Source organism: Pogona vitticeps, chromosome 6, assembly GCF_051106095.1.
Source record: "Pogona vitticeps strain Pit_001003342236 chromosome 6, PviZW2.1, whole genome shotgun sequence".
Classification (NCBI taxonomy): domain Eukaryota; kingdom Metazoa; phylum Chordata; class Lepidosauria; order Squamata; family Agamidae; genus Pogona; species Pogona vitticeps.
The window spans coordinates 57197673-57213979 of NC_135788.1; the positions used below are offsets into that span (position 1 = coordinate 57197673).

The 16307-nt window shown below is 43.7% G+C and overlaps 1 protein-coding gene across 3 annotated transcripts in view; it reads right to left on the bottom strand.

Moving 5' to 3' along the window:
* Positions 1-16307, bottom strand: part of CNTNAP2 (contactin associated protein 2) — a 2051986-nt gene that overhangs the window by 173557 nt on the left and 1862122 nt on the right. For 2 of the 3 annotated variants that reach the window (XM_073002555.2, XM_078377432.1), the window contains exon 18: positions 13099-13335. The exons of the other annotated variant lie outside the window; for it this stretch is intronic. In XM_073002555.2, the coding sequence (XP_072858656.2) occupies positions 13099-13335 (237 nt within the window). The remainder of the gene's footprint in view (positions 1-13098; positions 13336-16307) is intronic. 3 annotated transcript variants of the gene reach the window in all.

The window sequence follows — 16307 nt, forward strand, 5'->3', positions numbered from 1 at the left end:
TCAGCTAACTGATTTGCAAAATGTTCACCTATTTCCTCTGCTTGTTTAGGTGGCCGGTAGTACACGCCTACAGCTATGTCATTCATTTCCCCCCTAATATTCATGCAAAGAGCTTCAGGAAGGCTTTGTTCTCAGGAGTAGTAATTCTTTACATACAGTGCAACTCCTCCTCCTCTTTTGTTGGGTCTGTTTCTTTTGATCAAATTATATCCTTCTAGCAGCATATTCCAATCATGGGTTTCATCCCACAAAGTTTTGGTAATGGCAACAATGTCATACTTGCCCTCACGTACTAGGACTTCGAGTTCTCCCTGTTTGTTCCCCATAGTGTATACACATCTGAGCCCTTTATGGCTGGCCTTTTGTTTGCTTGCTGTGTCCTGTGTTTTATACTTGAGTGTCCCTTCCTTCTCATCACTTCCTTCCTCATTGTCAAGTTCAGTGTCTAGGGGTTTGTGCTTTGCGTTTGGTCCTAGAGATTGTCCTCCTTCCCCTTGTAGAGTCAGTTTAAAGCCCTTCGGGTGAGTTGAGCTAGATGTCTGCCAAATACATTCTTCCCAGTGCTTGTGAGGTGCAGCCCGTCTCTTGCCAGGAGCCCTTCATGTAGGTAATGTAGCCCATGGTCCAGAAATCCAAAGTTTTCTTGATGGCACCATCCCTTGAGCCAGCTGTTTACCTCTACACTCCTGCATTCCCTCATTGGATGTTTACCCTCTGTCGGAACTACAGATGAAAATAGCACATGAGCTGCCAGTTCTTTTGCCTTCCTGCTCATAGTCCCTTGATATGTTTTTTAGGCTCTTCTTTGTTGTATCATTGGTTTCAATGTGAAAGAGAAGGAGGGCATAATAATCAGCAGGCTTGATAATTTGGGTATTCTGTCACGTCTTTAATCTTTGTTCTTGGGGAACAACATACTTCCCTTAAAACTTTTCTGGTCTGCAGATTGCTGATTCTGTTCCTCTAAGAAGTGAGTCACCAATTACTACCACACATCTTTTCCTTTTTGGGGTATCTGACAGGCTCCTCTTCCCTGTAGCAACCTGAGCTGCTTTTCGTCCTGTCACTGGAACACTTGATGAAGTTTAATATTTGGATGTCCGTACATCTTCTTCTGGAGGAGAGCATGAAATTGGTTGTTCAGTTCCAGTGGCAGGGATAGTCTTCTTGTTTTCTTTGTCCTCCGAATGATATGCTGCCGTTGCTCCTCTTCATGGGCTCCATTTTTCCTGGTATTCAAACTAGCAGTTGTTTCTCCCTTGCTATGTTGATTTTGCACACATGCTTCTGCCATTTCCAGGAATTGTTCATTTTCCCGGATGAATCTGAGAGTGGCTAGACATGCCTCTAGATGCTCCAATTTCTCCCCAAGTAATGTGATGAGTTTGCATTTGGCACAGATATAATTGGTGTCTTCCTCGGGTAGGAATAGAAACATAGCACACGGCTTGCAGGTTACCACAGTGCTAGCCTCATTCTCCATGGTTTTCAGGGTCATGCAGCTCCAAATAGGTATTCTTTTCTAGTCCCAACAGATACTCCAAGTGTGCTGCAAATAGATATTCTTTTGTACCCCCAATTTAGATGTTTGGGTGTATGATTTGTGCACCTAACAGCACACAGGCCACTAGCTTGATCCAACAAGACCAAGTCCCTCTGCTTTGTTGTTCATGGTGAGCTCTTCCACACTTTCCAAGTATCTTCTGCTCTTCCCCACTCTCCCAGAATCTTCTACTGGTATGGAAATGCTCCCAATGAGGTAGTACCCAGACCGTTAGTTTGATCCGACAAGACCAAGTCCCTCTGCTTTGTTGTTCATGGCGAGTTCTTCCTCACTCTCCCAGAATCCTCTTTTGTTGTTTAGTCTTTAAGTCATGTCTGACTCTTAGTGACCCCATGGACCAGAGCATGCCAGGCCCTCCTGTCTTCCACTGCCTCCCAGAGTTGGGTCAAATTCATGTTGGTAGTTTCGAAGACACTGTCCAACCATCTCGTCCTTTGTTGTCTCCTTTTCCTTTTGCCTTCACTCTTTCCCAACATCACTGTCTATTCCAGGGAGTCTTCTTTTCTCATGAGATGGTCAAAGTATTGGAACCTTAGCTTCAGGATCTGTCCTTCCAGTGAGCACTCAGGGTTGATTTCCTTCAGAATAGATATTTATTTATTTATTTATTTATTTATTTATTTAATTAATTAATTAATTAATTAATTAATTAATTAATTAATTAATTAATTTCTATCCCGCCTATCTGATCGTATTAGACCACTCTAGGCGGCTAGATAAGTTTGTTCACCTTGCAGTCCAGGGGACTCTCAAGAGTCTTCTCCAGCACCACAATTCAAAAGCATCCATTCTTCGGTGGTCAGCCTTCTTTATGGTCCAGCTCTCACTTCCATACATCGCTACTGGAAAAACCATAGCTTTGACTATGTGGACCTTTGTTGGCAAGGTGATGTCTCTGCTTTTTTTTCTTCAAAATTCTCTGCTGATATGCAAATGCTCCCAATGAGGTAGTTCCCAGGCCGCTAGCTTGATCCAATGAGATGAAGTCCCTCTGCTTTGTTGTTCATGATGAGCTCTTCCTTAGTCTTCCAAAAACCTCTGCTGGTATGCAAATGCTCCCAATGAGGCTCAAGTTACAGAAAGCCAGATTTAGGCTAAATATCAGGAAAATATGTTAAGTGTTAAAGCAGTGTGACAATGGAACTAATTACTCTGGGAGGTGGTGAGTCTCCAACACTGGAGACATTCAAGAGAAAAATGAACAACCATCTGTCAGATCTGGTTTGATATATATCCCTCCATTGAGCAGGAGGTTGGACTTGATGGCCTTATAGGTCCCTTCCAACTGAATTATTCTTTGAGTTTGTGATTCCATGGTGTATTGGATTGAGTGATAGGCTAGAACTCAGAAGGCTTGGGTTCCAATCCCTGTTTAGCTATGAAAATTCACTGGAGGTGTGGATGTAGTAAAACTATTCCTCAAATGGCTTACTTAACCTGAAAGATCTATTGTGGTTGCTGTAAGTTACTTCTGATCTGACATATAGCAATATAAATGAAGTGCTTTGTGTATCTACCATCTCCATTTAGGAAGGCCGGTCCCAGCACTAAAAGCTTGCACATTCAGTTGTGTCAGTGCTTTTTCTAGGGACATATGGTGGAGCTTTCAGCAATGGCCCTGACCCTCTTCCAGAAGGGCCCCTCTTTATACAAAAATATAATAATGTTAAAAATTAGTTTCTTCTATTAAAATTTATATTGAGAGACAGTACTTTGCCTGCAATCATCTGTAAAAGTGCCTGAATTAACCATTAAGCAAAATAGGTACAGTGGCGCCTCGCAAGACGAGTGCCCTGTTTAATGACAAAATTGCATTACGATGAACTTTTTGCGATCGCAAAAGCGATCGCTTTACGATGGTTTCAATGGGGGAAGTTTGCTTTGCGATGATCGGTTCCCTGCTTCAGGAACCGATTCTCGCAAAACGACGATTTTCAGCCAGCTGATCAGCGGTTTCAAAATGGCCACCGGATTAAAAAAATGGCTCCCCGCTCTTTTCTGGGATGGATTCCTCGCTGCACGGGCAGCGAAAATGGCTGCGCTATGGAGGATTTTCGCTGGACGGTGAGTTTCAAGCCCATAGGAACGCATTAATCGGGTTTTAATGCGTTTCTATTGGCTTTTTTATTTCACATTACGACGTTTTCATTCTACAGCGATTTTGCTGGAACGAATTAATGTCGTAATGCGAGGCACCACTGTATGTGTTTAGGGCCTCAAGGGAAGAGGAGGTCCCTACAGAGGTTGCAAGAGGAAGGAGATCTCTGCTCTACTTGGTTGTGTTAAAGCTGTTAATTATTTTGGCTTCATACAACGGTTATACTCTTTGTGTGTGTGCATCAGCTCAGAAATGGCCAAATCTAATGAAATATTTGTAAGCGAATAAAAGAGCACTAACTGTGAAGTCCCTGTCAGATGCTCATTGGTCAGCAAGAGCTGATGCTACCGAAGCTCTTGTAGATGGATACAACTGCATTCAAAATGCCCTCAGAGATATTGAACATGACTTGGAGCAAACATCTGAAGCAAGACATGAGGCTCAGATGTTGGCAGACAAAATGGATTGTCTTGAAAAGTTTCCAGCCACCTGATGGTCGGTTTTACCTACCTGGATGGGGCACAGTTGGCATTTGCCTACCAACCCAGATGGCACGAGACAGCTCCGTTACGTCATAATCAGTGCGTGGGGAAGTGCAAACATTTAAGGATACTCTTCTACGCACTTCGCCCTCTTTCCTTTTCGGGCAACAACAAGAAAGGAGTGGCTGTGTCAGAGGAGCTTGCGAAGGGAGTTCGAACGGATCTGAAAGTGTTGGTTGGCGCTTGGCTCCTTTGAAGGCAGCAGTGGTCAGGTCTGTGGACGGGAAGGCAGCTTTCAGCTCCCCACCCGGGTTTGAATTTTATTTGATTTATTTTAGTCACTAGCCAAATGGAATTTTATTGTTTTGCTTTAATTATTTCTGGATTAGTTTTTAATTTAAATCTTGGGGCAAGAGAGGTGGGAAGTGGCGGAGTGGGTTTCGCGCCTGCCCCATCGCAACACGATGAGATGACCCAATTTTTGTTGCAGATTGCCTGGGTTATTCTGGTCATTTTTCGATTAGTTCCATTTTAATGTATTGCCAAGTTATGCTGTGTAATCTGGTTCATTTAAAATTCTATAAGGGTATTGAATGGTATTGAAGCAGCAATACCTGGTGGCAGCGAAGTAAGAAGAAGGGCGAGAACCTTGTGAAGACCTGACGGGATAGGGGCTTCAGAGGAGATCGCCACAGGTTATTACAGCCAAGGGAAGCCATTTTGGGTTTTATTTTCGTACTATTTTCTTTCGTCCGCTTTCTTAAGTTCAATGGTCTGTTGCTGGCAAAGCCCTTGGGTTGCCAGCAGTAAACATTGTAGAAGAAAGTAATTAAAAATTAATTTCTGAATAGTATAATCATGTTTATTTTAGCTGCTTTTGCATAGAATAGATTTATTTACAGGCTTAGAGGACAGTGATTACAGGCTATTTTGCTAAATAAAATATATTATTGTTTATATTGGCAAGATTACATACATTAAATTTGAGTACAGATTAATTCTAAAGCAATATCATTATAGGCTAATTGAATTCATTAATTATTGCTGTAATTAGAATATTTTAAATCAATAATTGGAACAAGATAGGAATAAATTTAGATATAATTAGTGAGTAAAATTGATTGGGGGGTTAGTCTTAAAAGTTAAATATTTTGAATTATATGATAAAAATGTTAATAAATTACCATTATGGTGTAGATTCACTTACAACTCATTAGATTTTAAACAGTTGTGCCCCGCTTTACGACTGCCCCACATTACAACGAAACCGCATTATGACGACGATCTCAAAACGATGGTCTGAATAGGCTTTTTTCGCTTAGTGATGATCAGATCCCTGCTTCGGGAACTGATTCTTCACAAAACGACAATTTTCCTATAGCTGATCGGCGGTTTCAAAATGGCCACCGAGTAAATAAAATGGCTTGACAGAGTACCCACGAAGACACCGCATGGATGCAAGAAGCAACAGCTGCAGCTCATGACAAGCATGACTTCACAGAGGATGCACATCTTGGGTTGGTGACGTCCCCTGGACATCAATGGGGTCCTCCGGTGAGTCACTTTTCACACATAGTTCATATTCACCTTACACTGCCTGGCCATGGGCCTGAGGCTTCCCATTTATGCACTCTGTGTTCACACCCTACAATGTACTACCCACAAGCAGGACCAGTGTGGCTTGGCCTTTGGCCAATGTGTCATCTCATGGATGGGGTATGCCACATGTGACTACGCCCTCAATTGGGACACCCAGTGCAGGAGGCAGATCTGGGGCTCTTCAGCATCCGTTGGTGCCCAACACAGGGTACAACACTACGCCCCTGGCGGCTATGCCCTTTAGGGATTATTCCACGCCACGACTTTTATTGATCTCCTGAACTGTGAAATGGATAATGAGATAGATGAGTATGACGAGAAAGGGAAAGATAAAAGCAGATGTAAGAAACCTTATAGGACATGGGCTAGCTGGATCCCAGGTTCCATCTTTTACGCTGGGGTACTAATCTAGACTCAACCCTGGTGAGTTTATTCATTGTTACAATACTTCGACATTATATATAGGGCACATACAGACTTTGCAGGGCAGGCTTGTCTTCAATGTGACCATAACTTTAGAATTAGGAGTGCCATTCAGCCCAACTCGCAGGGAGCAAGGACCCATTTTAATGGTCCGCCCTCAAAGGCTACAGGATCCTATAGGATTCCAGGATTCCATGAGAGGGATTCTGGTTGAACTGGCTGGCGCTCCTGTTGAGGCTCTGGTTCATGGCTGGTTGACAGCAGCTACCAGGGCTGTAGACACGATAGCTCCTAAACGCCCTCTCCAATGCAGAGCTCGGCCAGCACCCTGGTTTAATCAGGAGCTATGAGTGATGAAGCAAACCAGGAGAAGGCTAGAGTGCATTTGGAGACAGAAACTGATGGATCACAATAAAGTAGTTGTTAGGGTCGCAACTAATCGTTATCTTGCCAACATAGGGCTGCTAGTTGAGCTCACATCGCTAACCGGATAAGTGAGGCTTCAAATCAGCAGGCAGAACTTTTCTGTATAGTCCGCGACCTATCCGGAATTGGTCGAAGTGATGGGCCTTCCTCTAGTATCTTACCTGACCAATTTGCAGCATTTTAAAAATCTAAAGTGGAGGCCATCCGCTGGGAGCTTTCCCCTTTTTTGGATACAGTGGATCGAGCAGAGATTTCCAGCGCTCCGCCTTGCCCGGTAAGTTTCGATCTCTTTCAGCCTGTGATGCCAGATATTGTAGACAAAGCACTTGACCACTGCCGGGCCACCACCTCTACTCTTGACCCTTGCCCGGCCTGGCTAATCAAAGCAGCCAGGCCTATAACAACAGAATGGGCCACAGCAATAATTAATGGGTCTTTCCATGATGGCAGGGTTCCCCCCGCCCTCAAGGAGACACTCATTAGGCCTATAAGAAACTGAATTTGGCGGCAGACAATATTGGCAATTATAGGCCCATCGCCAATGTTTCTTTCATTGGTAAAGTGGTCACGAGGGTGGTGGCCGATCAGCTTCAGGCGCATTTGGATGAAACAAACGCCCTGGATCCATTCCAGTCAGGCTTCAGGCCGCACCATGGTACAGAAATGGCATTGGTCGCCCTGTTAGATGACTTATTGAGGGAGGCCAACAGAGGGGGAATGTCTCTGTTGGTCCTTCTCGATATCTCAGCTGCCTTTGATACCATCAACCACAGTATACTCCTGGGGAGGCTCTCCAAACTGGGAATCGGTGGCCTGGCATTGGCCTGGCTCCGATCCTTCTTGGATAATTGTGTTCAGAGAGTCCAGCTTGGGGAGAGGGACTCAGCCCCGTGGAGCCTCAATTGTGGAGTTCCGCAGGGCTTGACCCTCTCCCCAATGCTGTTTAACATCTATATGAGACCGCTGGGTGGGGTCATCAGGGGGTGTGGAGCTCTACATCTCCTTCTTTCCAACCACATAGGATGCTGTTCTGTCCTTGCAGCACTGTCTGGGGTCTGTACTGCAATGGATGCAGGAAAATGGGCTGAGGCTGATCCCGGACAAGACGGAGGTCCTGAGGGTGGGTCGAAACTTCCTCCCTTTTGGGGGGGTGACTCTCACTGCTAAGAATGAGGTTTGCAGCTTGGGGATACATCTGGACTCGGCACACACCATGGAAACGCAGGTGGTGGCAGTGGTCCGCACCGCCTATTTCCATCTTTGGCGGATTGCCCAGCTGTGTCCCTTTCTTGATATTGGTGCACTCACCACCTTGGTCCATGCACTCGTAATCTCGAGATTAGACCACTGTAATGTGCTCTACGTGGGGCTACCTTTCAGATTAATGCGGAAACTACAAATGGTGCAGAATGCAACGGCCAGACTTCTTAGTGGGGTGAAGAAACATCAACATATTACTCCCATTCTGGCCACATTACATTGGCTGCCCATTCGATTCCGCGTTCTAATGATCCAAAGCGATTCTAAAGTTCTAATGATAACATACAAAGCTCTAAACGGTTTACTACCTCAATACTTGGTGGAACGCCTCCTCCCAGCTAGATCTACTCGTATCACCTGATCTAGCTGGGAGAGGTGACTGAGGAGCCTAACTCCAAGGGAGGCCTGGAAAGAAAAAACAAGACACCAGGCTTTCTCGGCAGTGGCTCCCAGGCTTTGGAATGTGCTCCCCCCCCCGAGATTCATCTGGCCCCTTCGCTGGGCATTTTCAAAAACCAACTCAAGACCTGGTTATATGGGCAGGCCTTCCCTCCAGACTCTACGTAATTCTCTCTCTTTCTTTATCTATTCTGTTTTGTGTTGATGTAGGAAACAGTTACTTTATATTGTTTTTATTACGCGTTTGTGAGCTGCCCAGAATAGACTATGTCTAAATGGGCGGCATATAAGATAAACAAACAAACAAACAACTTATGCTGTGTTGGACTGCAGCCAGGTCTCAGGTTATAACATATGACTCTGGCTAGACTTAACACTGGAGATGGAATTTACAGTGGCAATTTGAATAGGAAATTGGCTGGCTCGGTTACTCCCTGCCCTCATGCGGGGCGAGCGGTTCAAACTCACCTGCTTTGCTTTGACTTTAAGTAAACCCTTGTATAGTTCAGTCACAAATGCTTTAATGGTGCAGGGAAACACCAAAAGTCCAATTGTTTTAAAGCAGGAGTTCGGCACCAGAATAAAGGATCGGGAGGTGAAAAGACACCCAATGGGGGTGGCAGTACCGCTGGTTAGGGGTTCCACCCCAATTAAAATTGGGGTGTTAGAGGTTTGGCTGCAGACATACTCTCGGGACGATGATGCCCTATACCTGAATCAGGGTTTTTGTTATGGCATTCGTATCCCTGCTTTAGGGGAACGTACAGCCTTCATGGCGAGTAACCTCCGGTCCGTTAGACATATGAAGAACATTGTGTTGAATAAAATTAATAAAGAAGTCAAAGAGGACTGGGTCCTGGGCCCCTTTCCCAATTTGCCTTTGGTGAATTTGAGAGTTTCTCCATTAGGTATAGTTCCCAAAAAAGGCCCCAGGGGAGTTTCACTTGAACCATCATTTGTCTTTCCCGGAAGGGGTGTCAGTTAAAGACGCCATTACCCCGGAATTGCATGTGGTTAAATACAATTTTTTTGATGAAGCCGTCCAAATGGTTAGGGCTTGCGGAATTGGGGGGGGGGGTGCTGGAAAGACGTGAGGTTGAACCAGCCTTTAGGATTTTGCCTGTCCACCCCCTTGACTTTAATCTATTAGACTTTCAGTTTCAAGGATTGTTTTACATTGACAGAGCATTACCTTTGGGATGCTCGATTTCATGTGCTGTTTTTGAAAAGTTTAGTACATCTATTGAGGGCCCGGCCATGTCCTTAACCTTTCTTGGTATTGAGTTGGATTCTATCCAACAAACTTCTAGACCACCTCATAAGAAATCGGCTGATCTCAGAGCCAGAATTAGTGAGTTGTTAGGTAAGAAAAAGGCAGCTCTTCATAGGCTACAGGAGATAGTGGGACATTTAAAATACACTTGTAGAATAGTGGCTCCAGGTCAGGCTTTTGTTCGGTGTCTTTGTGCCGCTATAAGGGGTCTTAAACAACTAATGCACAGGACTAGAATGACTAAGGTATGGGGGAAGATATGCTCATGCGGCAGATTGGAGTGACTAAGCATTGAGAGCAACAGGTAGGGCATTAGCTCCTAGGACTAGGAAGGGTTATCTAATTACATGCCATGAGGGCTTCCACGGAGCTGGAGCAATTATGGCTGGTTCATGTAGAACAATTACAACAATTTATAGTTTTTCTCTATATAAAGGAGCTTGCGCCAAGCACCATAAAGGGTAGACTGCTGGCGCTGGTCTTTTCCAGGACCTATCTCCCCACTCCTTCTCAAACAACTATGTGATCAACGGGAAAGTAGGGACCAATATGAAGTGCCTTTGTTTAAGGCAGTTGCTTCTATAACCCCCTTTTTAGAGCTCTTCGGGTCAGTGCATTGGCTGCAGCTGGAAAGGCAGACACCTCTAGATATGCACTGCAGCGGGATGACGTTATGATCCAGGACAACAGTTTAAATATTATAATTAGGCGATCAAAGACCGACCTGATAAGGCAAAGGGAGATTGTTGGTGGTGGTGGGGAATGTGGCATTAGGAGAAGTTGTCCTGTCAACACCACCCAACTGTTCATGGAGTGTCAGGTCAAGGGCCTGGATACTTTTACAGCATGCAGACAAGTCACCATTACCGAGATATCAATTTCAGATGTTCACGGTCCTGGCATTGGACAGAATAGGCATTGGGGGTTTTGAGATCTGGGACACATTCTTTTAGAATTGGAGCAGCATCCACAGTGGCTGCTCCTGCATACAGTACAGAGCAAATTAAGCACTTGGAACGTTGGTCCTCATCTAGCTATCAATGGTATATCAGACCCCTATCTAATGTGTAGGCAGGGCTATTATGTCATTTCAGGTACTGTAGGGACTGGAGGTCGAAGACACGTTATGATCGTCTGCCATGGCTTTGTTATTGGGCAGAACCTTGTGTGGCCAAGTCCCACTTGGGGACTGCTCTTGGGGCTTTGTGCCCATGCTCATGCTTACTTGAGAGGCGTGCGTGGCTTGCTATGGATCCAGCTTACATGGCTAATGGCATTTGACCAGTCCCCTCCAGATGTCTTGCTGATGCATTCGGGCAGCAACGGTTTGCCTTGTGCTCCTGCTATGCTGATCGTGTGGTTCACAATCATTCTGCAGCTAGCCTGTTGGGGCGCCCGGAGCATTGTTGATGTTAACATGACCCCGGTGGCGTGTTAACCAAGAAGTATGTAGAGGTGTCTGCATTGGTGGCCTTGGATCGGTGAATTGTCACCACAGGATCCAATAGTGCTATGTCGCTTTGCTTCGCAGTGATGGTGTCCACCTGTCTGATGCAGGTTTGGACATATTTCTGGAAGATATTTAAAGGGGCCTGCTTCCTGAGCTTAGAGGCTCTGTGGTGGGCATGGGACTTAGCTAGGTTAGTCCCTATGCTGTGGCGGGTAGTGTGGAAAAACAGGTATTTTCAGTGTGTCCCATTTGTAATTTCAGTTAAGCCAACAGCACATCTGACCTCCGGCTCTTAAGATCATGTGATTACAGGCCAGTGTGGGAAGGATGCGCTGGGCCACTTCTGGACCAACAGTCATCAAGAAAAAATGTCAAGGTCTGGGGGTGTTTAATTAGCGGCCAGGCGGATTCCTGCTGTCTGGTAACCACTGGAACCTGGGGTCGGGGACTCGCCCAATTTATGATCAAGGGGTATTGGTTACCCCTACCTGTCACCTTTTTACTGCACTACAGCAAGCCCCTTATATTTGGCCTATTGATGACAAATACAGCTTCTTTTCAATAAAGTGTGGCCCACATTTAATCCAATAATTTTGTCTCACGTCTTTATTCCGGGATTGGGTGGGCAATGCTCTGATGACTTTAATCTGGAACTTAATTCTTGATCAGTTCAACAGCACACAAAAAGGTATTCAAGGAGTTGATGATGACATGAAACAAGTGGTGGACCTCATTTATTCTCTGGATAAGTTTCTAAAATCACTTTGGGATAGGTATGAAGAGTTGGAATTGGATGCACAGACTACAAAGCAACTACAGGGAGGCCAAGAAAGAAAACAATTTGAAGTGAATCCAACATCAGTCTCAGAGGAGTTGTCTTTTCCTCAAGATGAATTCAGATGTGGAACTTTCAATGTCATTTTAGATCAATTGTCTGTTGCCTTACAAAAATGCAGGGCAGCATACTGTCATGATTCCCACGTGGCCCCTGCTTGTTTCATCAAACTAGGAGCTCATGCTATGTGCCCCTCAGCTGCCACCAGTTGATTTCTTCAACAATATCTATTATTAATAATCAAGGTCCAGGCCATATGTTATTTTAAAAGCATCAAATAGAAATTGTTGATAGAATGTTGCAATGTTGTTAACACTTAAAGAAACATTCTCCTTTATCCACTCTCAACCACCACTTTCCCACCCAAACTCCAAAACTTTCAATCTCTTCAACTCTAACTCCCTATCTCTCTATTTAACTCTCTCCCTGTCTATCTCCCTAAACTCTCCCTCTTCCTGCTGAGACTCTTAAATCTCGTGACTCTGCCCCCTCTCCAGCACTCCCATTGGTCTATGCAAATGGCATATGAATATTCATGACCTGCGTAGACACCACACATACCAATCAGTATATGGCAGGTTCAAAGTCATAGTCAACTTATGCTGTCTACCTGATGCAGAGATAAGAACTGAAGCTGAGAAACATATCACTGTTTTCCCCCATAATTTCTGTAAGGTGTTCATAGATGAAATTGTCTAGGTGATGAAATGCCTTTGCCAAGCTCAGGTCATGTCTCACTCCATCTCAAGAGGTGGTTCTACTCCACCTTTCCAAGTGTTAATGTAGCTCTTAGAATATATTTGTGCACAATTTCACTAGTTGTTCAGTAGAGAGATAATTCAGCAAATTGGCACTAATAAAGAATTTTTGGAGAACTTCCGGCTCTTCAGACATTGCTGGACTTCATATCCAGTCATTTCTCACCACTAGCTATGCTGGCTAATGTTCAGCCCACCTTCTCTCATTTACAAGGTTGCATTTTCATTGCTGGATGCTGAAAACATGCTTCTGTCCCTGCACTCACTTGTAACCTGATCCCATACACTCCAGGAAAAGATTTTTATGGAATTCTGCCAAGAATTCCAAGTGCCCCGTCTTCTCATGAAGAAAACCTAGAATAAGGAATAGAACAGTGTATGTCTACAAAAGGTGATGCACAATCTCTATTATATTTAGTCTGCAATTATTATATTTAGTCTGAAATCATATCCTAGTGTCCCTGAAGCAAGGGCCACTGAGATACATATATATGAGTAGGCAGACATAGGGCTGCATTGTTAGATTCTTACCTTTTATGCAGAAGGGGCCATCATATGCAGTTCTGGAGCAGTCACATGAGTATCCATTGTATTTTTCAACACATTTGCCCCCATTCTTGCAGTACATTTCAAAGCTTGTGCAATGGCCTGAACAACCAGGCTTTACACCTGATGTGACTTTTGCTCTCTCTTCTAAATCCAGTGTTAATCCATTCATCCTTAGGGAGCGAATGCAGCCCAGAAAACCCTTCTGTCCACCTGCTGAACCTGGGCAAGAATATGAAATACTAAGTCACGAATGAAAAGAATCTCCTTACTGCTTATTAGTAAATATTTTTTTTCTGTGTGTTATATAGGAGGGTCAACAGCTGGAAGTCCAAAAGCCAAGCAGCTCCATAAATAGGGTCTGCTCCCCTAATCATTTCCTAAGCCAGAGAAAAGAGAGGCATTTGGATTGAATGACAGATTTTCCAGCAAAACATGTTGCTATCCTACTGCGAGCCAGAGAGGTGAGTCTGGGACAGTGTTCCTTTCCTGAGAAGACTTCTTTTGAGTAATTCAGAAACAGAAGGAGGCACTTTAGCCTCCTATACAGAACCTTGATATCTATCTAAGCAGACAAATGCCTATGTCTTTTTCATAGTTAAGCATTATGACAAACTGATCAAAATGACAAAATGAGTTATTTAAAGGTACAAGACAAGCAATTAAAATAAGCTCAGTGACCTATATGTGACTTAAAATTAAAGATCAACAGTAGTAGAGACTGAACCAAACCAATCTCAAGCTTTCTCAGGCAATTGCTGCATTTTTTGAGCATGTCATTGTTACTTGTAGCTGAACAATTAGAAGCATCAGCCCAAATAATCTTAAATACAGAGTGCTGTCAATTTAGCTAATGACATGGATATGAATAAATCTTAAAACCTTTACTGAATAGAAATGGATAAAATTATGCAAGAGGCCAATATCAAAGAAGATGCTTAATAAAAGGCTGAAGAATAATTTCTTCACAAAATACTTGTAGAAATATCATACGGTATCAGTTTTGCAGAACATGTTAGCTTCATTAGTCTTTTAGTGAGACATGTGCTTTAACACAGATATTTTCATGTATATGTAAACCTCCAATCACACTATGATATAGATATTTGCACATGATATAGATATTTATTTTTCAGAGTTATATGTCTGTCACTAGCACTCTCATACTCCAGGATTTTGATAGTGCCTCAATAAATATAACCTAAACCTCATGATCTTCACTCTGCAAGAAGCATAAACAGCAATACTAGAAAAGATTTATATTAACTGGTAGTAGCATCTCTTGCACAGTACCATTGATAATTGGATTTAATTCCCCTCCCCAGTGCCTCAGTAAATAGTGAGAGCTTGTACATATCATCACATTAACATTTTTATGTGCTCTCAGGTTGCCTCTAAATAATGACTGATCTCTAAAATCTCCTGTCCTCAAAAGCCCTGCTCAGCTCTTGGCTTTCTTTATGGAGTCTATCACATATTTAGTCTTCCTCTTTTTTTTGCTGCCTTCAACTTTTCTGAGCATTGTTGTTTTTTCTTGTGAGCCTTGCCTTCTCATGAAGTATGCCAGGAAAATCCATGGACCCACCAGGAATGCTGTCTCCCTAAAGCACAGATTAGGGAAGTGACAGAAGGATTGCCATCATTCATAAAACCCATGGATACATATCCCTTTCTTCTAATCTCTGTAGGAACAATCAACACAGCCAATAACAACTCTGAAGAGATCACATCAGACTTTGAAGCTCTAGGAAGAAAACTCAAGGACTATGAGGTCCAGATAGTTTTCTCATCCATCCTACCAGGACTCAGAAGAGAAATAGAAAAGGAAAGGAAAATACTCTGGGTGAATGACTGACTACAAAGCTCATGTTGACATAAGGAATTTGGTTTTTGGACCATGGGCTAAGCTTCCTGGAAGATGGACTGCTAGCAAGAGATGGTTTACACCTCACAAGGACTGGGAAGAATATGTTTAGCCACAACATGAAGACATTCATCAGGAGGGCTTTAAACTGAACTGGAAGGAGGAGAGAGACACAAGCACAGAGGTAAAGATAGGTGAAGCCTTACATACAATAAGAGAAATGAACCAAACATTTCTAATGGCAGCCAATAATAACATTAACATTAATAATCATATTCATAAAAATGTACAAAGAAAAGTAGGCCACAGATCACACTGTCTCTGGTATCTATACATGAAGGCCAGGAGTATGGGGGGAAAAACAAGAAGAACTGGAAATCTTTGTTCAGGAAAATAAATGTGACTTTAGAGGGATAACTGAAATTTAGTGGGATGATTCTCATGACTGGAATACAGCAACCAAAGTATATAAATTGTTCAAAAAGAACAGAAAGAATAGAAAGGGAGGTGGAGTTGCAGTATATATAAAAAATACACATTCCTGCACAGAAATACAGGAGGAGGAGATTGTCTGTCCTATTGAGAGCATTTGGATTACTACGTATAATAGGGGCAAAAAACAACAGGAACAGGGGAGTTGGTGTCTACTACTCACTGCCCAATCAAGGATAGGAAGTGGATGCAACTTTTGAAAAACAAATTGCAAGGATTTCAAAGAGACACAATGTAGTAGTGATGGAAAATTTCAATTATCCTGACATCTGTTGAGAGGCAAAATCTGCCAAGTATGGCCCTTCCAAGAAATTCCTGGCTTGTGTGGCTGGTAATATTCTCCTACAAAAAGTGGAGAAAAGAACTAGAAGACTAACTATCCTTGACTTGATTCTGACCAATAGAGATGATTTGGTGGAGGAAGCAGCAGTAAGGGGAACTCTGGTGAGAGTGACCATGTTTTCCTAAAAATCTTCATTTCAAAGGAAACCAAAGCAGAGTGTCATCGTCGTTTAGTTCAGAGTTCCCCAACCCCCGGTCCGCGGCCCGGTGCTGGTCCCTGAGGTTACATCAGCTGGGCCGCGGGGACACAGCGGCAGCCATTACAAAAAGGGAGGGGCGGAGTGGGCTTGCCTGGGCTGGAAAATCTGTTGCTGCTGGGGCTTCTTCCTTGGAGGTAAGAAGGCCTCAAAGCCACGGACTAACTTCTATCAAGGGGGCGGGCGGGGCTTGGGCAGAGGGAGAAGGGAGGCCTGCTCAATGGCCCCAAGAGCTACCATTATAAGAAAGAGGGGTTTTTTTTAGCTTGCCTGGGCTGAAAAATCTGTTGCTGCTGGGG